Source organism: Ovis aries, chromosome 15 (genome assembly GCF_016772045.2).
Source record: "Ovis aries strain OAR_USU_Benz2616 breed Rambouillet chromosome 15, ARS-UI_Ramb_v3.0, whole genome shotgun sequence".
Lineage (NCBI taxonomy): Eukaryota > Metazoa > Chordata > Mammalia > Artiodactyla > Bovidae > Ovis > Ovis aries.
The window spans coordinates 50,910,526-50,932,035 of record NC_056068.1 but is presented as its reverse complement, the minus strand read 5'-3'; the positions used below and the strand labels follow the sequence as shown (position 1 = coordinate 50,932,035).

The 21,510-nt window shown below is 57.0% G+C and overlaps 1 protein-coding gene across 3 annotated transcripts in view; it reads left to right on the top strand.

Moving 5' to 3' along the window:
- Positions 1-21,510, top strand: part of PDE2A (phosphodiesterase 2A) — a 90,428-nt gene that overhangs the window by 18,721 nt on the left and 50,197 nt on the right. Inside the window, exons 1-2 of one of the 3 annotated variants that reach the window (XM_027979493.2) lie at positions 4,363-4,545; positions 14,993-15,054. In XM_027979493.2, the coding sequence (XP_027835294.1) occupies positions 4,527-4,545; positions 14,993-15,054 (81 nt within the window). In that variant the 5' untranslated portion in view covers positions 4,363-4,526. Of the gene's footprint in view, positions 1-4,362; positions 4,546-14,992; positions 15,055-21,510 lie in introns of those variants that run through there. The other 2 variants (XM_042233195.1, XM_027979492.2) reach the window with 2 other exon arrangements.

Below are 21,510 nucleotides of genomic sequence, written 5' to 3'. Positions count from 1 at the left end.
ATAGGTGATTGTGTGTCTCCTGGGACAGCTTTGTGTGGCAGAAGACTCTTGGGGTTTGTAGAAAATAGGGGGCAGATTCCGAGGTGTGCCAAGGCCCAAGTCCCCTGGACCTCAGTCCATATATGAGTTGGCAGGTCCTGGACTAGTCTAGATTAGAATCCTCCAGGCTCCCTTCCCCCTCAAAGGTCATGGAGCTGGCCATCTGCTGCAGAGAAGACAAATGTGTATGCAAATAACATGGGGATGGATGAGACCTGTGGTTGACCACCCCCCCACCCCTTGTCCCTTGAGCCTGGGTTCACTCAGCTTGTGTTCTTTCCCACTCGGAGCTGCTGTGGGGGCTCTGGGAGCTGGCCCTTCCCACTCTGAACCCAGATCCACATTGTCCCCAGGACCTGCCTATGGCCAGATCCTTTCTCTGTAGGGGTCACCCCCACATCTGGGGCCAGTACCTGTGGACACTCACAGCTGACCTGGGCTAGTGGACATGAGCAGTACCTCTGTTAAGTGTGAATTTGAAAACACACAGACTCACACATTTACACATACATTTATACATGAATGCATCTATGGGCCATATATGGACACTTGTGCACACACACAACTGTACATATATACATGCATGTGTTCATACACACTCATACCGGTGCACACATACCTGTCTGCATACACATATAGGCATATTTCTGTAGACACACATCTCTGTACACATACAGGAGTTCGGCTCTACTGTGGAAGCACTGCACATCCTTACAGACACAAAGTTACAAACCTGTACTCTGCCTCTTCTGCCCTCACCCACATCATGCTCACAGCCTGTGTGCACGCACACACTGTGTGCACACACCAGGGCTAACCAAGGGTGGCTCACCAGGGTATGCCCTCTCTGGGCTGAAGCACTGAGGGCGGGCTCTAGCTGGATGCATAACCCGCAGGGATGTCAGTTCCTCCAAGATGCCTCTTGGATTGTCCCCTGGCAGGGTCCCTGGGATGGTGGAGCTCCCTTTAAGTCCATGGGCTCCATCTCTAGTCACAGAGAGACTGAGCCTTGCACACTGCCTCCTGAGAAGCCCCCATGTTGGGATCTGGCCCTTGCTCACAGTCCTTGGGCCTAGCATGACCAGGCAGGCTTACCTGCCCCAGAGAGCTGCCTTCTGCTGGCTAGGCCTCCCTGGACACTGCCTTCCTCCACCTGAACTGCTGGAGTCCTCAGAGAGAACCAGGCCAAACTTCACAGGGCCAGATCCCTGCCTGAGGTCACCCAGCACTTTGGACAGGGCTCAGCTTGAACCTGGGGCTTCCAGGAGTCTGACCACACTCAGCAACCAGAGGATAGATGCATGTCAGGTGCACAGATGGGCTCCTGGAAGCCGGACTCATGGTCAAGGGGGATGGGAGCAGATTTGGGGTCTATTGAGGGTCTGCTGGCATCACACCCTGAAATAGAGAGATGGAGAGTAACAAAGTCTGCTCTTCAGACCCGCAGTGTCCAGAGAGGGGTCATTATTAGGAACAGAGATGGGCTGGTTGGACAGGGCCCAAGGTTGAGAGGCCTAGTACTCAGACTGACAGGCTCTCAGCTGAGAAATGTTGTCCTAACATATCCAGTCTGAAGTAGCTGGGTCCCTGGACAGCTTAGTGTGACCTGTAAGGTGGAGAGATGAAAAGAGGTGGCTGTGGGTCTGGGTTAGGCATCCCTAAAACTGAGCTTCCTCATGGCAGAGGTGGGATAGGGCTCAGGGCCTGGGAATATAGGACCCTGAGTGCATTCTTGGGGACAACAGGAGAGCTGGGAAAATTAGATTTTCTCTCATGCCATTCCTTAAAAGACAGCATGAATAGAAAGCACAGATTGGAGCCAGATGGCCTAGGTTTGACTTTTGGCTCTACTACTTAATAACTCTGTGACTATGAGCAAATTACTTAGTCTCTCTGTGCCTCAGTTTTCCTTATCTGTTAAATGTGACTAATAATGGGTCCTGCCTTCTAGTACTGTTGAGAAGACAAACTATGAAGCACAGAGTGAGTGCTCAGCAAATGTTAAAGCCCAAGAGATGCTGGCTGTGCCAGGCCAGGGTTGGCCCTTGACTCTGGAGTCTGAGATATCCTCTCCTGAAGAACAAATAGCTCTGGCCTGTGGCTGTAACAGATGTCTCCTGGATACCTTGTCCGACCTGTACTGTCTGGAGCCCAGGATTGAGTTGATAATAGATGCTCAGGATTTACCAAGAGATTTGCGTACTGGTTTCAGACTCAGTCCTTATAATAGCCCTTACATTGGTCACCCCTTAACAGAGTAAGAAGCTGAGGCCAAAAAAAGAATGGAGGCTTTCTCTTTTTGGTCAGAACCTTTGCACATCTTAGCCCATGTAATATTTTCTACAACATTAGTAAGTAGGACAAGTCGCCCCCAGTCTGAAGATGCAGTAACAAACACTGACTTGGCCTGGATTACTTGGTGACAAAGGAGTTTCCCATCCCTCCCTGTGCCCCTAGACATGACTCCTAGTAAAGATACAGGAAGGGGGACCCAGAGGACTAAGGTAGCATCCAGGGAAGGCCTACTGAAGGAGGTGGCATCCTACTGGCCCCTGAAAGATAAGCAGGCCCAGAGGGCATTGGGGTTGGGGTGGTTGAGTGAAGGCCGGAAGGTGAGAATGAGTCAGTCACCCAGCTGAATAGAGAAGGCAGTATAAATTTAAGGAATGGTGGTGAGAGGGTCAAAGCAAAACAAGTTGGCTCAAGAGGGTCTGCCATGTCAGACTGAGGGTTTGAGCTTTACTGTGCTGCCAGCAGGGAATCACTGAAGGTGTGTGAGCAGGGGAGGAGGCATGTCCAGAGCTGGACCACAGAAAGAGAGGTGGGGGAACTCTTGGCTCCCCCAGAGCTGGTGGCACAGCTGGGGCTCTGCCCAGCCTGTGTGCCTGGTGCCTGGACTGTGTCCAGGACTAGGTTCAATGACTCAACCTTGAGGAAATCACTCCCCAGGGAGAAAGGACCCAGATGAATCAGCCCAGTAAGGTGGGGACCTGGGAAGCTGGGGGTTCACTGAGTCACCCTCCAAGAGGGGCCAGGGTGTGGGGGACAAGGGGAGAGTTGCAGAAAGAGGGGACTGCAGTGCAGCGGAAAGGATTCAGGTCAGACCAGAGCGAGGGCTGTCAGGGGACTCTGGCTGCCTTCCCACCATTGTGGGGTTGATTCTACTGGCAGCCTTGTGAAAGAGATGGGAAAACTGAAGCCCAGAGACCAACTGGGGAGGGGATCTGACCAAGGTCACGCAGTAAGCAGCCAGCTGGCAAAGGCGAAGAAAGACCCAAGAGCACCCTCCAGTCCAGACACGTCCCACCGCCTCAGCCGTCCTCGTGCCAAGCGGAGGCTAGGAATGGGGTGGGTCCAGGCAGGGAGTTGGCCCAGGTGACCCCTTCCCCCTCGAAACCCCCACACACCCCGCGCAGATGGCAAATCGGGCCGGGCCGCGCCGCCGCGATGGGACAGCAGAGGGCGCAGGAGTGTCACGGCTGCCGCAGGCGCCTGAGCACAGAGGCCGCTCTGCGGAGAACTGCGCTTCGAGCTCGCCAAGTCCCACCGCGGAACCGTGGACTGTGTGGCCCTGGGGCCTGCATCCTCTCCGGCTTCCGGGGACGCTCACGCAGACCTTCCTGACCAGTGCTGGGGGCCCAGTGCCCCTACCTTCGATTCAGGAATGGTGCGCCTATCTGTGCGCTCGCATGTCAGTGCGCACGTGTCTCCCTCCCAGATTTGCTACTGCTCCCAGAGCCTGTCCGACTCAGCGACCTCTAAAATTTTCCCTCATTCCCCTCTTTTTCCTGGAAGAAGAGCAAGCCCAGGATTCCGTGCGTTGTGCCAGTGGTCCCTTCCCTTCTATCTCCCCTTGCGGACCTCCCTCCACTCCCTCACTGCACTAGTCTCTCTGCCTTGGGGCTGTGGCCCGGCTCCAGGACTTTATAAGTAAGTGGTGGGGGAAGGATGTGATCATACAGGAGAGGGGCTCAGAGAGGCGACCCCTGAGAGATAGTGAAAGGAGTGGCGGTGGAGCAGAAGGGAGCGAAGGCGGAAAGCCGGCTACCTGGCGGGGGATCCTAGTAGCGGACCAGCTGGAAGAATCTTGAGAGCGCAGAGATAAGGGAAGTGACAGCTGGTGGGGGGCTCTGATGAGGGTCCGAAGATCGGACAAGCTGAGAGGTGCCGTTCACTGATGCGCGGAGGTGGGCGGGGCCGGGGCGGCCGAGGGGGCGGGGACGTGGGCGGTTCTGGGCGGGGCCCGGCGGTCGAGGGGCGGGAAGTGGGCGGTTCGGGGCGGGGCCGGGGCGGACACTCGCGCGGACCCGGCGAAGCTGTCGCGGACGCGCCGACCGAGCGCAGCGGCCGGGCCGGCGGGCGGGCGGGCGGGCGGCTGCGAGCATGGTCCTGGTGCTGCACCACATCCTCATCGCTGTTGTCCAATTCTTCAGGCGGGGCCAGCAGGTCTTCCTCAAGCCGGACGAGCCGCCGCCGCCGCCGCAGCCATGCGCCGACAGCCTGCAGGTAGGGAGCAGGGGCCCGCTCTGGGCACGAGGGGAACCGGGTGCTGGGAGCGCCCGGCCGGGTCCTCCGCTGAGCGTGCTGTCGCCGGCCTCATTGTCCACCCTGCTGGAAACCCCCACCCCCACCCCCGCCCCAGTTGTGAGTCCCACTTCTGTACTGGGACTGCAGCCCATACCCAGAGACCTTGAATGCTCAGCTCACAGTTCAAAACCTCATGCCAGACTCTGAACCTGTTTCAGATCTGGGACTCCACCCCAAGCACTGAACTCCCAATCCAGAGTGGGACCCCCTGGCACACCCAAGAATTCTGCCTCAGCCTGGAACCCCCTGACTCCCATAATAGTAGAGGACCCCTGCCCATACCCCTGGACCCCCAGTATATTTTCAGATTCCAGATACACCCAGAACACCTGAATCCTAACTTTCAGCCAGGACCCCACCTCAGAGCTGGAGCCTCACCTCATGCCCCTGAGCCCCTACTCCACAGCCTTATCTGTGTCCGCATCCAGGTTCCTACTCAAACATCTGGTGTCAGTCCTCACACGGGACCCCACCCCTGAGTCTAAATGCCCTTTCCATCTCGGTTTCTCTCTCCTTCTCTGCAGGATCCCCCTCCCACTCTGTTCCTGCTTTCCCTCCTCCCTCCTGTGTAAGAGATCTTAGTCTTTTCTGGCTTGTCTCACCCTCTCCTCTTGTTTCTCTCTGGGTATGTTGGCTCCAGTTTATTCTCTCTGGTTTCTTTTCTGGCTTCTCCGAGTCTTTCTGGGCATCGTGTCTCTCTCTGCCCCTCTGTTTCTCTCTTGTTTGGTCTCTCTTGCCCATGTGCCCACCTCTCTCGGTCTGCCCATCACTCCTCCAATTTCTCCAGGTTTCTATCTTTGTTCTAGGGCCTTTCCATGTGGTCATCCTTCCCTTTATGTCAGCCTCTGATTTTGGGTGGTGAGGGGACTGGCTCAGAATGCCAGGCCAGTGTCCCCGGAGCCTCCACCCCTACCCATGTTGTCATGGTGTGGGTGCTGGTAGAAGGGGCTGAACATGGAGCACGCAGCCCTTGGGTGGTGCCCAGGGATTTAGGGCGGGTGGGGATTGTGCAGTAGGGCACTGGGGTTCACACGATGAACGATGAGTATATGGCATTGCACGGCACGTGCAGCTGGGGAGGCTGCGTTGTGAGTGTGGAGTGGTAGCTGTTCATATGACTGTTGTGTGTGTGGGGAACTTATGTGTACATGGTGTGTGTCTGTCTTCATGGGGTGGAGTAGTTGTAGGGGCCACTTACACAGGGGACTGTGTGTATATATATGTTATAAACTGTTGTATGTAACCAGGAAAAGCCACTGCTGGGCCCCAATGAAAGGTTTTACTGGATGTCTTACTTGAAGGGGGTGGGGAGAGGGTCACTGTGAACGTGTGAGTGTGTTTGCAGCCAAGGTGACTGGCTTTGAGTCACCAAGTTACATCCTGGAGTTGGTCAGGAAATATATGGGGACATGTGTGTTGGTGTTTGAGTGTCATATGTCTATGTGATGGCTGTTGGTACAACTCTGGGTAGGAAAGAGTGCAGTGGCCAGGGCCCAAGGATCCAAGGCAAAGACTTGTTGACTAAGTGTATGTGTGTATGTGCACACACAAGTGTGTGTGGGGAGGAGGCAGTATGCAGGCAGGACTGTCTGTGCTAAGGAGCTGTGTGTGCCCATAAACATGTGATATTTTGATGTGACATTAGGTATGCACATTATTTATGCAGGGTGTGTCTGTGGCTGGTGGTGTGTGTGTATTGAATTTAATTGGATGTGTGTGTGCTTGGAGAGGTGAGTATAGGGTGTGAGAGGTGCGTGTGGGAGGTTGAGTGTGAGTGTGGTGTGAAGCGTGGGTGTATGAGCTGGATGACTTTTCCGTGTGATGTGGATTTTGTGATCTTTTCTCCTTGTGAGCTGTTTATGTATGAAGGGTGTCCAGGGAGCAAGGGTCTGTGTGGGGGTGAGGCAGTGTGGAGGCCTGTGGAGGCTGCTACAGGGGGTGAGGGAGTGTGTGTATAAGGTGTTTGGGGTAAAGAACGAGGTGTGAGATGTTCAAGTGTGCAGAATACAGCAGGTGTCCCAAAAATGTGTGTGTGTGAGGAGGGCTTGACTGCCACCCAGTCCTTGCTTTCCTCCCAGCTAGGTCTCCCAGAGATGCCCAAGCCAGGCTGCCTCTGCCCTTTGCCCTTCATTCTCCTCGCTTTCACCGGGGCCTTTGTCTTGGATTTCCGGTCGAGCAGGCGCTGGACAGGCGGGTGGCGGGTGCTGCCGAAGGCCAGGAGCCTTCGTTCTTTTCCTCTGAGCCTGTCTCGCGTTTGGGACCAGGGTTGGAAGGGGTGGAGAGGATGCCCATGTCTCGGGGTCCCTGTGCTTCGCTACCAGCTCACAGCATTCTGCAGAGGGTGGGGGTTCAGGCACAGGTGCTGAGGCCCGGGTGGCATCCCCGTGGTGCCTTCTCGACACAAGAGCAGCTGGGGCTGGGCTTGGAGTTGGACAGGTTTGCCAACCGTGAGGTCTTAGTCGTGAGCGTGGCCCAGTGCCCTTCCTGCTCACGTCATCTCCAGGGTGCTGAGCAGCCCTGTTCCCTCTTCTGTAGGTGCCTGGAGAGGGTTCCTGGGCTGGGAGACAACCAAGAAGACCTCAACCAGTCTCCACTCATATTGACCCCACATCTGATGGGGGCATAGTTTCTGTCTGCCCAGGGCTTTAATCTAAAAAAGGAGGCCTGATCACACCTTCTGGGACCTTCTTGTTTGATGGACCCAGTAGGAAGATCCAGGTCATACTCTCCAGAGAAAGCTATGGGGAGACCTTAGTGGGCAGCTTTCCAAAAGGGACTCGAGAGCACGAAAAGACAGGACTCCTGATGGTTGGGAGCCACAGAGACCATCAGAGTCAGTCAGGGGAAAGGGCTCAGGGCCACTGCCTCAGCACCACATTCCAGAAGGTTCTCTGAAGTGAGTGAGCTTGAGCTGAGCCCTGGAGGGGATGTAGAGAAATACAGCCCGAGGAAGGAAGGCTGAGGAAGATTCTGGCCCAACTGGAAGAAAGGGATCTTGAAGGCTGTTGAACGTTCCCAAGCAATACTGTCTGGCTTCAGGTGGCCATCTCTGGGCCTCCCCCCTTCTCAAGTTTTCATGTTTGGCCCATCCCGATTAGCCAGAATCATCATTGTCATTATATTCATCATCAGCGTTAGGCAGCTCTTTCCAGATTCCAAGCTCCTTTCACAAATGTCTCCTTTAACAGATGAGCTCATTCCATTGTGTCTGAAAGCATTTATTGAGCACCTGCTAGGCATGGTATTAAGTGCTGGGGGTATAGCAGTGACCAAACAGGCCTCATGGGACTCCCACTTTCTGTGTCTAAGGAACTCCGTCTTTGTGGCCCATCCACACTGTCAGCCCCTCCAACCCTGGGCAGATGGCCCTCTGTCTGTGTTTTCCTGCAGCCTGATGTGCACTTGATGTGGTGTAGGGGTCTGGCTCCCACTAGAACATGAGCTCTTCAGAGGCTGGGCAGGGTCTGCCCACATCATCCCATGTGTCCTGACCTGGGCTTAGCATAGTCCAGATGCTCATACTGATTATCAGAGGTCCCAACCCCCTGTAGGGTTGGCAGCCCTGCTGCCATCTAGGGAAACTGAGGCCTAGAGTGGGAGGTCTTTAGGGAGCCTCCTCTTAAGACCCTCCTTTGCCCAGTGTTGCCAGAGACCAAGAGAGGTCAGGTGACTTGTGCAGGTTTCACAGCAAGGTGGCGGGGCTGGTCCTAGAATACAGCTCTCTGGCTGCCAGGCTGGGCTCCGGCCCCAGCACCATGCTGCTCCCTGGCTGGCCTCCGGGCTGCCTGTGGCGGGTAAATGATTATTAATGACCCCCCTGGCAAGGAGACAGGAAACATTTCCCGACCACAGCTGGGGACCTGCTCCCTGCCAGCCCCAGCCATCCATACCCGCCCTGACCATGGGTCAGCATTGATGTTATCACTATGCCGCCTTGGCCTTCTGTCTGTCTTCCTGCCCATCTGACTCCCACCTCCCTTTCCTCTAAGGGATAAAGGACAAGACAGAACAGAGCTTTCTCTTTCACATCTCTGTCTCCAATTTGCTTCATCTCCAGCTTCCCCCTTGCCCCAAACCAGCTGGAAGTATCCTTTCCTCCAGGAAGTCTTCCCTGTATGCACCACCATCCCCTTCTTCCAGTGGCCTTGTCCTGGGCTCTGGTCACTGAATCTCCTTCATTGCAGACTCTGGTCTCAGTCTGATGGTTTGCTCTGACGGTCCTAAGGCTGGGCTGGTGACTTCCTGTGTGGCCTGTCCTCAATTGCTGTCTAAGGACTGACACGTGGAGTATTGTCCCAGATGCTTCCTCCAGGAAGTCCCCAGCCCAGCCCAGGGACTCTCACTTCCTCTAACTATCCCAGTGCTCCCTGTCCGTGCCACAACTTTGTACTGCCAGACCTTTATGAGCACCTACTATGTGCCCAACAGAGATGGTAGGCAGAGAGAACACAGTGCAGACCTTAAACTTCAGCCACACATTGCCCCAAGTCTGAGCAACAAGGCATCTGCCTCTTGGCAGGTGGACAGACCCAGGTACCAGGGCCAATGGTGGTCAGGTGATGGGGTGATGGAGGGGCACAGACACAGATGGATGCTGATAGACTGTGTGAGGAGGGCAACGCTGGAGAGAAACTTGGGGGCCACAGTGGGATGGGGCAGGGGCCCCTAATTCAGCCCAAAGTTGCAGGGAAGGCAAGTTGGGGAGCTTCCAGGAGGAAGTATAGCTAAAGCGGGAGCTGAGGGATGAGCCAGGAGAGAGTTCTGGACAGAGAGAAGGAGAGAATCGGGAATGTGAAGGCTTGCTGGTGACAGACAGAGGGAGGGAACCGTTCTGTGGAGCAGGATGCTGGACTGCCAGAGAGGCTGAGTGATGGGATGGCTGGGAGGGGGCTGGTGCTGAAGCATCAGGAGATGAGGCTGGTGAGGCTGGCAGGGGCTAAATTGTACGGGACTTTTATGCCATGTCAAGGAATTTGGACTTTCTCCAGAGGGAACTGGGCACTAGAAGAGTTGAAAGCAGGACAGTGACTGCTCAGACCTGCGTGTTCTGAAGCTCCCTGGGCCCGGGGTGGGGAGTTCATAGAAGGGGTGAGGTGAGAGGCTGGGGCACTTCCTTCAGATGTGGAATGATGAAACTGAGCAGGGAAAAGCCTGAGTTGGAAGGGAGGGGACAGAGGAGCAGAGGTGGAGGAGGAAGCTGGTCAGCTGTAGAAGAGAAGAGAGAGCCACCCTGGGGTCTGCGTGGCAGAGTGAGGGGAGACAGGGTTTGAGAGCGCATGCCTGGGCCTGGGTCAGGGCCCTCTGTGGAGCAGGTCTCAGGATGGCTTCCCAGGTTAGGCGTTTTGAGGCTAAATGGAGACCTGGATTCCACTGGGGGTTGCCACATCCTTGTCTGTAGTGTGGGGACTTGGGATCTGCCCTGGGCAGAGTATTCAGCATTCAAAAATTAAAACAATCTGTAAAATGTAATATTTAATAAAATTCAAATTCAAAAATATATGAATACATTTGAAAATGAGTTAAAGTATAATTTATGAAAATGCTAAGCATCATCCGTGAGGGTCTAGTATCAACTGTACCTTCCCTGCTTTCCACCCTTTTGGATCTGGCTCGCCTGAAGCCACTGCTCTGGTGCGGCCGGACACCTGCCCCGGGGTGGGGTAGGGGCTGGTCTAGGACCTTCTGGCCTCTCATCCAGGGCACCTCCGCTGGGAAGCCTGCTCTCTGGCTGGTGGTTTCCTGCAGCAGGCATTTTGCTTTTTCTGTCCCTCACCTTGAGGACCCCTTGAACTTCACCCATTTTGGGGAGAGGGGATGGTGAGGGAGTTTCAAGAACCGAGGGTGAGGGGTCGGAGAGAAGAAGTGCCCGCTTTAGGACCCAGTAGGGGTAGGGAGGGAAGGAGGGGAGGTGGGATGGGACAGGGCTGAGGAGGGGGGGGTGGGGGCTGGGAGGCAGGAGATGTGAACGAAGCTAAAAGAACAGCATGACTCCCACTTGAATATCTGTATTTCCTAATGTAAAGGTTGCACCATTTCTGGAAGACCAGATGTTGAGGTCCCATCTTACAGTCGCAGGATTGGGCATTGCTTGGCTCCTTCTGTCCGGTGATCTTGCGTAGCACCACTTTTTAGGCTGCATTTTCTCACCTGTAAAAAGAGGAAGTCGGGTGAGATGAGCTCTCAGGAGCATCTGGCATTGTCAGTTTGTGGGGTTCCAGCTTTTCATGGCTTTTAACTCTCAGCCAGGGCTGTGTGGATGCCTGGCTGTGTGGTTCTGACATTCTGTGACTTTAAGATGCTGAGACTCTAGGAGCTGAAGAAGCAGACTTTCTGTGATTTTAAGATTCTAGGATTTGATGATTCAATGATTCTAAATGGGGTTTCTGGGAAGAGCTGCAACCACTTGTCTTGTTAATGTTGATGTTCAGTTATTAAAAACATAGCGAAAAGCAATGGAGACAGCTTGGGGCCAGGGGCAGCCCCCACCCCCAGGGAGGGAGTGGAAGAGGGGCTGGGTTGGCAGTTAGTGGGGAAGGAGACCCTCTCAGTCTGGGTTGCACAGACCGTTCTCTGCTGGTAGACCAGCAGAACTGGAGTACCTACACGTGCAAGATCCACCACTCCCTAAGCTTGCAGGGTAAGGGGTCATTTCCTTCATCCCTCTGTCCCTAATCATTTCAGACCATGGCAGAGAGAGGAGTGCCCTTTCCTCCCAATCCCTAAAGCCTGTGGGAGAAATGTCCACAGTAGAGGAAGGAGAGGCCTGCTCACCCCCACCCCCTCCTTCCCTGGCAGCCCCGGCCTGAGGGGGAAAACAGGACATGAACACTTCCTGGACACAGACATGGGAATGCACGAAGCTCTGCCTGTGAAGCCCAAGTACAAAGGGCCTCCGACTAGGGCAGAGGCCAAGCAGCTAGAGGGGCAGTGTGGGCATCAGTTAGGGACCCATCAGCACCCCTTGAGGACAGGCCAAGGAGAGAGGACCCTGGGGGTGGCTGTGAGAAGGACTTTAGGAAGGGAGGTCCCAGGCTAGGGGGCCTGAAGGGCTAATGACCGATGGGGGCTCAGGCCACCAGCCCAGCACAAGGCCAGCTCACTGGTCCAGCAGTTCGTTGCCTCTTGGGTTGTGCACAGTCTTAGCATCACACCAGAGGTGGGGAAAGAACCTCCAGGTAGGGGAGAAAGATCTCACTCCTCTAGACAGCCCACTCCGGCCAGGTCCCTCAGAGCTCAATAGCGCTGTCCAAGACCCAGCCTGATGGGTTCACGGATCCCGTGACAGAGGCTGGGACCCAGACCCATCACACAGCAGGGCCTGAAAGTACAGGCAGGACATAGGTCAGGGGGAGAGCGCCTTTGTCTGTCACCTGCCATCTTTTTCCTCCCACAGGCCAGGAGACAGGTGGGGTGGCGATAATTGCTCGCTGTCATCTACGAGGCTACATGGTCTACCACAGCCTGTCTTGGCCCTGAGGCTAGGGTCCCCAGCAGGGAATCCTTCCCCAGCTGCCTGACCCACAGGCGGCCTCCCTGGGGTTCCCCTCCCTTGTCTTCCTGCTGCACCCCTCACTCTCCTCTGCTCCTCCCTGGGCTCTCTCCTCATCCCTATAAGTTTCTGCCTCTGGCCATCTTTGTATGTCCGTGTCTTCAGAAGATTGTTAGACTTGGAAGGGCCCTAGGAGATCATCAGGTCCACCCCTTTTATTCCTCAGGTGAGGACAGTAGCTCAGAGAGGGGAGGGTCCTGTCCGAGGTGGCACAGTGGGCTACAGTGGGGCCCAGGTCATGGAGACACAGTCTTGGCGTCAGGCTGGGTTTCAGGACTGCCCGTGTCACAGCCAACCCGACAGGCTTCTCTCCTTGGGTTCGGGCTGTTCTCCCCTCTTTTCCTTTGCCCGCTTCTCTGCTGCCTGGCTGACCCCTACCTTGGGCAGACACTGCCCATGGGACACAGACCAGAGCCTAGGACTCTATGACTGGGGTGCACACCCTTGCACACATGGACACAGACACGTGCAACTGTATATAAATCCTAGGTGCAAACCTCTATTGTGTAGTTAGGAGGCTGTCCTGGAACCTAGTTTCTCTTCCTGTGAGGCACTGCACACCTCTTCCAGAAAGCCCCCAGGGACTTCTCTGCAGAGTCCCTTTCCCACCAGTCCCTTTGTGATAACTGAGTTCTGTTGAGCCTAAGTTCCTCCTCTGTGACCCCAAGGACATGGCTGAGTCTCCCTCTGGCCCTGGAGCCCCTCCTTCAGTGTTCCCTCCTTCTGTCTCCAGGAGGGGCTCGGCTTCCTGTGGCTGGGTGGGGAGAGTCCTGAGGTCCCCAGAGGACAGTGGGACAATGGGGAGGCCGTGACAGATGAGACATTGCGTCTTTCCCAAAGTAGGCTCCACCCTACCCTGACCTCCTGGCCAGTGTCTGGGGCATAACCCTGGACTGTGGGTCCCTTAGGACTAGGGTCCTGGTCTGACTGTCCCCCTCCCGCTCCCTCTCAGTGCAGAGGTCACAGCATCAGAGCTCCTGACCCAGCAGCAGCTCTCTAATTGGAAAGCTGTGGAGTCCTGGTCCCCAAGGTGGCAGCAGCATGCTAACAGGATGGTGCAGACTCCTGGGGCCTCTGGTGGGGGTGAGCTGGACTGCTCTGAGTAGGAAGGTGATAAACATGAAGTTTGGGGCAGGATTATGGAGGCACTGTGAATGCCTAGCTGAGACTCCCACCCCCAATCCTGTCGCCTTCCCTGTGCTTGCGCTGGGTGACGGGGAACCAGAGGGCATGGGGCAGGAGCCTCTCCAGGGAGTGGTGGAGGACCTGGGGTGCAGTTAGAATTGAGTGAAACTCGCACTGCCTCTTCTCAGGTGGGGGCGGGGGCTGTCCCAGGGCAACTCAGTGGTGGCGGTGGGTGGACCATCAGAGGCCAGGGTGGAAAAGAAGGCTTAGGCTTGTGGACAAAGGGATGGGCCCTTAGGTCAGACACTTATCTTGGCCCGCGTCATTTCCTCTGCCGGACATGGCTGGGTTAGCGGGGTCATCACACAGAGGGAAGGAACAGGCCGAGCCAGCGCACATGAGGCCCTGCAGTAGACTTGGGCACATGGTGACCTTGCCACACCCTGGGCTGCAGTCAGTCCCCCATCGAGGCCGAGCCATGGAGCCATGGTCACCCTGGGAGGTGGCGCCGTCTAGACCATCAGCCCTCAGCCCCTAGACCCAGGCATCCTTGGCAACACTTGGGCCCAGCTGAAGGCACTGCTGAGGAGGGAGACCCCACAGGACACAGGGACACGTGGGACAAGCAGACACTCTGCCAGAGCCCCCCCACCACAAGCGCTCACACACCAGGTGCAGCTACTGTCACCCCGAGGGTGACCCAAGGAGAACCGCAGATTCCAGCAGGTGTCCAGAGCCTGAGTGATATGAAAGGAGCTCCAGGCAGGGAACCCAGAACTGCTCCCCTCCCCCGCTCCCACCCCACGATGACTTGTGCCCTCCCTAGCAGCTCGCTGAGTGCCCGAGGCTGTTTATTTCCTAGCAGGGATGGGTGTCTCATCCCCACCCGCTCCCCCTCCCCACCACACTCTTGCCAAGCTGCCAAATCAAATCAGCCCCTGCGCTCGCGCCAGGCGGGCATGGCGGCCAGCAGCTGACGGGAACGAAGCCAGGCTCAGAATATCCCGCCGCCTGTGCCTGTCCGATGCCTGGGTGCGCTGGTGGGTGGGGGTGGGGAGGGACAGCCGGCCCCTGGGCAGCGCCTCCCAGCGTGGATCCGATTCTGGATGCCCCTCTGGCTGGTGGGCTCCCACGAACGAGTAAGCAGGTCCTGGTGTGTCTTCCAGCCCATGAGGAGCTGTGGAATAGAGCTGATAGGATGCAGGTTGGGGGTCCGACTGGAGCCCAGACGTCTGGGCACTGGGCTGGGCTTGGGGACTCACATGTATGATCCCATTCTCTTCCCAGCAACCCTAGCTGGGAGCCCAACCCAGTGGCTGTGAGCTGAACAATACCAACCCCATTTTATAGACAGGAAGCTGAGGCTCAGACAGCAGAGTGAAGGGAGAGAAGCAGAAGCGGAGGGGACCTCAGGAGGGGTAACAATGTGGTCATGTCCACCCCTGAGGAGCCCCAGGCTGAAGGAAAGAGTTTGGCTCTATTCTCAGAGTTGAGGGACTGAGAACACACCAGAGCCAGACGTGCCCATGGGAAGCAGGGCCATCAGGCAAGGCTCCCTGGAGGAGGCCGCCTGTGGGAGACAGGCGGTCCCGAGTCTGCTGGGGGCTGGTAGAGGGGCAGCCTGGGGAGACGGGGGAGGCCTCAGCCACCCCGTCTGGCTGGCCTCAGCCCCTGGCTTTCTTGTCTCTGCAGCCAGCCGGGACCTCCTTGCACTGGAGCCAGTGCCCCGGGGGAGTGGAGACGGCACATTGCAGGTGAGACTCAGTGGAGGGAGGGAGGCCTGGGGTGGGCTTGGGGGTGGGGGTGGGGGGCGCAGGCTGAGGGCCAGTCTGAGCGCTACCCCCACCCCTGGGAGGACTGGGAGGCTGGAGCTGAATCCCAGCCCCACCCCCTCCAGCTTAGGGTCACCCCAGACCAAGACCACCTCTCCCTCCCTATTCCTGCCCAGAGTTCCCTCCCCATGAGGATTCGCCCTCCTCCGGAGTTACCTGGGTGTCACTGGGGCTCCTCCCTCATCCTCCCCACCCTCACCCAACAACTCCGTGTTGATTCTCTGCCTTGAGTATCTGGTGAACTCCTCTCCAGCTCTCCCACTGCCTGCCCTGGTCTGGGATGGGCCACCTTTCCCCTGGATGGCTCACTGGCTGTCTCCTCTTAGTTGTCCCCCTTCTCCAAGTGACTGCCAGAAACATCTTTCTAACACAAAAACCTGAACTTGTCACTTTCCAGCTTAAAAATTCTCCATGCTCCCCCTCCCCCTGCTCCCTCTGCAGCCCCAGCCAGCTCACAGTTCCCCCTTCATTCGCTCCTGCCTCCCTAGCACCACTCTGGCTGGCCTATTCCCCCTTCAGCTTCCCAAATCCTTCTGGGCTCAGCTCTAGCCTCACCTCCTCCAGGAAGCCCTCCCTGCCTTTCATGCTCCCTCCTCTGAGCTCTCCTGCTTTGGCCGTCAGCTGCTGGGACATTCTGCTGCCTGTGCCATGAGCACCCTATTTTCTCCATCTTGTGACTGGGTTGTCTCCTCCTCTGAACTGTGAGCACCCTGAGCCTAAGGATGTGCCTTGTTCATTCCTGAGTCTCCCACCACCTTCCAAAAGGTACCTGAGGAGGGCTCAGAGAGCACCTTTCCTTTGAGATGAGGGGTGCCATCTCAGTCCCTGACCATGCCTTTGGGGGGGGCCTCATAGGAACTGTCAAGTGTCCATAGGATCCTGAGTCACAAGGGGGTGGGCTGGGGTTGTTGAAGGTTGGCACAGAGGAGGGGTGTGTGTGAGATCAGAGAGGCTTTGATGAACCTCTCCTGTGCCCTGGGGTCCTGGCTGAGAGGAAAGGGAGACTGTGGCTGTATCAGCCCCTCCTCTGGGCCAGGAGCTGTAGATCCACTTCCTTGTTTAATCCCCACGACCTCCCTGGAAGGCAGGGGCTGTGATTCTTCTACTTAGGGGAAGCTGAGGCCCACAGGGAGTGAGTGAATCGGAGGCAGAGCTGAAAGTGGACCTATGTCACGTATTCAGCCCTGGCTCTCTCCCTGCCCTTGGGTGAGATGGCTGAAGATACCCACTAGGGTCCTGGTGCCCAGTGGGGTCAGCATGGGCTCACTGCTGGGACACGGAGCCCAGCCCTGAGGATGTGCCTGCAGCTGGGTGCTAGGTGAGGGAGAGAGGGGGGACCTGGAGAGTCATTATTAATTTATCTCTGGCCATGACATTCCCCATGGGGCAGGGGCTCCCCCAGGAGCTGGGACAGATGGTGTTCCTGGGAGCCAGCAGTGTCTCGGCAGCCACTGCCACCCGCCAGGAAAGACTGGATTTGTCATCCTCCCGGGAAGCTGAGAGGAGAGAGGGCTTTGGAGAAACTGAGCCCATCCTGGGCGATGGGAGCGGGGCTGCAAGGGCAGGAGCCGGGCCCAGGCTTCTCGTTTCTTTCTCTGTGCACAGCCCCCTCTCCCTTGGCCCTGCTCCCAGCAAGTTCAAGTTCTGCCTCCTTCCTCACCCTCCCCACGAGGCTTCCCTAGATCATCTCTATTTGTTCCTGCTGCCTTTCCTTCGCCTGGGTCCCGCTGCCCCCTCTCTCAGCCCTAAGATATGGGCTATGAGCCCCCCCAGGTCTCATTTCTTTTCCCCCAGTCCCACACGCATCATGGAGATGGCAGGTGTCTGCCTGGCTTCTGAGCAGTGCCTGCTGTGTTTCTGGGTTCACTTAGCACCCCTTTCTGGGTGCCTGGGCCCATGCTCAGCCCTGCTGGAAAGAGGTTGCTGCCCCTGGGGACCCCCTAACACAGAAAGGCTAGGACTGGAGAAAGTAGGAACCCTAGGGTGTGGCTCAAACTGTTGGGACCCCTGGAGGGAAAGAGGGATGGGAGACTGATGAGGAGCCTCCTGTGAAGGTGGAGCCTGTGGAGATGAATGCACTCATCCAGTGGACAGACTATGGGGTCAGGTGGGCATGAGTTCAAGTCTTAGTTTCACCACTTCCTAGGGGTGTGACCTTGGGCCAGTCCCTTAACCAACCTGAGCATCAGTTCCCTCACCTGTCAAAAGGGGATAAGAAGCTTCACCATCATTGGACATAATCACTATTATTGGACGTAATAATCACGACAGGCCTGTTGGGAGAAGCTACAGGATAGTGTGTGTGAGGTGCCTGCCCCAGGCCTGGCCCGCAGAGAGTACCCGGAGGGAGTTGGCAGCCTCCCTGCTTCCCTCAGGGTGAGATCCTTGGAGCCAGGTCTAGATGGCTCTGCTTTGTGAGACCAGGTGCCCCACGGGGCTGGGTGGGCACAGCTCATTCTCCTGCCGCTGGCAGCACAACAGCCACGAGAGTGGGACTGCCAGCTCCCATGCCCTCCCAGCAGGTGTCTGTTCAGCACACCTTCTTCGGATGGCTCCCTGGCCCCTGTGCCAGCTGGCCGGCTTGGAGGAGGGGCTCTTCAGGCACCATCTGGAATCCTTCAACGCCAGAGCCATTACTCTCTCTGGATGTCAGGGCTGAGGCAGTTCAAGCAGTGAGTCGAGCACTCTGGGTGAATGCTCTCCCTGTGCTGGCTCTCAGGGCCCAGACGAGGGTTAGGAAACCCAGCGGGGGCAGGGGCTGGGAAGAGGCAGCCAGGGACAAGTGCATGGGTATCCACACTCCCCTAGTGCTCGCCCAGCACTGGCTCCTCTATGGCTTCCCACTGGATGAGGAAAGATCACACCTTTGCCATGGCATTGACAGCTGTACCTGCTGGACCCCCTCCTGTCCACCCCTTGCCCCCAGACATGGCAGTGCTCACTTCTGGGACACCTGCTCTTCCCGAGCTCCCTGACTTTGTTCACACTGGCGCCTCTCTTTGGAATGCCTTTCTTTTTTTCCTCTACCTACTCCTTTTGGTGCTAGTGGTAAAGAATCCACCTGCCAATGCAGGAGACAGGAGACTCAGGTTTGATCCCTGGGTCGAGAAGACCACCTGGAGGAGAGCATGACAACCCACTCCAGTATTCTTGCCTGGAGAATCCCATGGATAGTGGAGCCTGGTGGGCTATAGCCCACAGGTCGCAAAGAGTTGAACAAGACTGAAGCGACTTAGCATGCAGGCACACACGCGCTCATTTTTCAAGCCCCAGATTAGATGCCACCTCCTTTGTGAAGTCCTCTTAGATTGCTCCCTCCACTTCAGGTCAAGTTGGCCTCCCCCACCTCCTGGGCACTCATACCTCCAAGCTTCCCTGAACTTAGTCAGACAACTTGTTACACCATGTGGTTATATATCCTTTCCCATATAGTTGTAAGTATCTGGCTGGTAGGAACCAAGGCTGAGTCTTCTTAGTCTCTCCTGGGCTCATGTGGGGCCTGGCATAGGCCTGGTATATAGTAGGTGCCTGATAAATGCTTCTTGACCGAACGAATGGCTATGAGATGAGGGTGAAGTAGTTCTAAGAACTGTATTGTGGTATTGGGTGCAGTCTTGGAGATTTCCTGGAGGGGGCACCTTAGAACCTTGAAGGATGAGGAGGGTTAAAGTCAGTGACTAATGAGACCAGAAATCAGCTGGATAGTCTGGGAGGTCTACGTGACTGGCTTCTGAGAGGACCCTGAGGGCAACGGGACGGGGACCAGGCGTACAGAGAAGCCTGGAGCAGGGACTCAGAGGGGGCTGCAGGAGGCTGGCTCTGTGCTGAGAACCCAGTTCCAAAACCCTCTTCGCCCTTGGGTCCTGGTCTGAGGAATGCTTGATCTCCGAGTCTAGAGTGAGGCTGAGGCCAGCAATGGTGAATAAGTGGGCCCTGGGCTAGCCATAGGCAGTGGCAGGAGCCAGGGTGGTGCTGTTGGGTAGGATTGCTATGGGGGTTGGGAAAGGCTTCGAGGGTGAGAGGAGCAGCTTGTGCAGGGGCATGTGGGTAGGATGTCCCTGGGTCTGCACGGGAGAAGGTCAACATGCCAGTGGAGCCCAGGTTACTGTGCCAGGAACGTTGGGGTGAGGCTGGAGGGGCTGCTGCAGGCAGCTCTTCCCATGCTCGTATTTAAGATTCTTAAGTGACCGCTCCGAGCTGCCAGCACTCTTGCCTGGAAAATCCCATGGACAGAGGAGCCTGGTGGGCTGCAGTCCATGGGGTCACTAAGAGTCAGACATGACTGAGTGACTTCACTTTCTCTTTTCACCTTCATGCATTGGAGAAGGAAATGGCAACCCACTCCAGTGTTCTTGCCTGGAGAATCCCAGGGACGGGGGAGCCTGGTGGGCTGCCATCTATGGGGTCGCACAGAGTCAGACACAACTGAAGCGACTTAGCAGCAGCAGCAGCAGCAGCTCCGAGCTGGGAGACCTGCCAGCCTCCTCCTGGATTCCGCACATCAGGAGCAAGTGGCCTCATAGCTGCCCCACGGCCTGCAGGGAGCTGCTGCCAACAAGTTGGCCGTAGCATCTGGTGTCCACGGGAGCCCCCAGGCCCTGCCATCTGTCTGCGCCCACCTGTCAGGCTGCACAGGCCCAGGGTGTGCAGGGACCTGGGCCAGGGAGGCGATCTCAGCTGCCACCCCAGCCTGTCTGTCTGTCTGTCCATCCATCTGTCCACATCCCTGACTGACCAAGGACGAGGCAGAGGTGGGCAGACGCAAGTCCTGCCGTTGAAGAAGCCTAGTCTGCAGGGGCAGGCATCAAGCACCAGGCATTTACACCCAGGGAAGACACAGCTGAGCCTGGGCCAGACCTGTGGGCAGCCAAGGCCCCGGGTGGTCCCCTCAAGCACTTGAAACGGAGGCTCAGAGGAGGTGGGGACTGTCTCCAAGGCAGACAGCAGGCCAAGGCCAATGCTGGGCCAGATGCTGTGGCCCCAGGGCTGGACGAGGCGCCTCTGGCTGGCCCCTCCCCCACCACCCTGCCTGGCCCTTGGCTGTAAACACAGAGAGAACAAGTTCCGTTTCCCGGGAAATATTTATCTCAGGCCGTGTGGGGAGCGTGCGCTGGCCTCCGCCTGTTCTTCCTGCGGGCTAGCCTGGGGCAGGAGGTGAGGGGGCTTGGTGGCCTTGGGGGACAATCTGTGGGGCCCCCGAAGGCTGAGCCAGGAAGGGTGTGCCCTGCGGCTCCCACCAGAGCTGGAGTCTGAATGCCGGCTGCGCGGGGAGAAGAGGCAGTTGATAGGAGAGAAGCCGCCGCATAACCTCGCCTCTGTCGCGTTCCTATTTTCATCCCTGTCAACCCGTCTCCGCCGGTTCCTGCCTCTAAGCCTTTGCTTCTGTCTGCTGCCCCCACCTGGGATGCCGTTTCTTCCACTTCCTTGTATGCCCCAGCTCTCAGCTGGCTTCCTCTGGGAAGTCTTCCCTGACTCCCTAACCCCCTAACCCTTTGTCCTCCCTGCCCAGGAGCCTGTCCTTCTGCTCTGGGTCCCAGCAGCTTCAGACCGAGCCCCACAGATCAGTAAAGGTCTTGTTCCAAGCCGCTCAGGCAGTCCAGGCAGCTGTGTCCAGGCCGCCCAAGAGTCCCCTTCCTGGGAAACACAGGTCTGGGCCCCCTGGGGGTGAGGCAGGGCCCAGAAGTCACCTTTCAGTGATCCAGGACAAGCCCAGGCACGCGGGGGAGCCAGGCTGATTGAACGGGGTGCAGGGGAATCCCACACGGGCCCAGCAAGGATGGGGGCTGGTAGAGGGGCCCCAGGTCCCTGCCGGGCGGTGGGGGCAACTCTTGGGCTTTAGGCTATGTATCCCTGCCGGGGGCCCTGACAACAGGAAATCCTTGAAGGAACAGGCAGTGGCTGAGCACTCTAAGCACAACAACAGGAAGCAGCCTTGACATGGGGCAGCAGCTCTGGCGATGGGACCCGGTGGGGCGGGGGTGGGGCAGCTGATGGGTCCCAGGGTGATGCCCAGGGTGACACCGAGACACTGGCAGTGGGGCAGCGGGGCTTCTGCTGTGTGACACTGAGTTTGTGAAATCATGGGATACTGTGTGGAGAGTGGGCGAGTCACTGTGACACCAAGTGACACACACCAAATGTGTGACACCACTCGTCCAAGACTGTGTGAGACAGTGGCCATGCTACCGATGGTGTGACCCTGTGATATTGATTGTGTGATGCTGAGTGATACCAAGTGTGACACTGAGGGTGTGGCACCGTGAGGATCAAATACGCAAACACAGATGAGTGACACTGTGCAGTAACAAGTGTGGTCCTGAGTTTGGGGGCTCAAGTGTCCGACACTGAATTGTCAGTGTGGCATATAGGGAGGCTGAG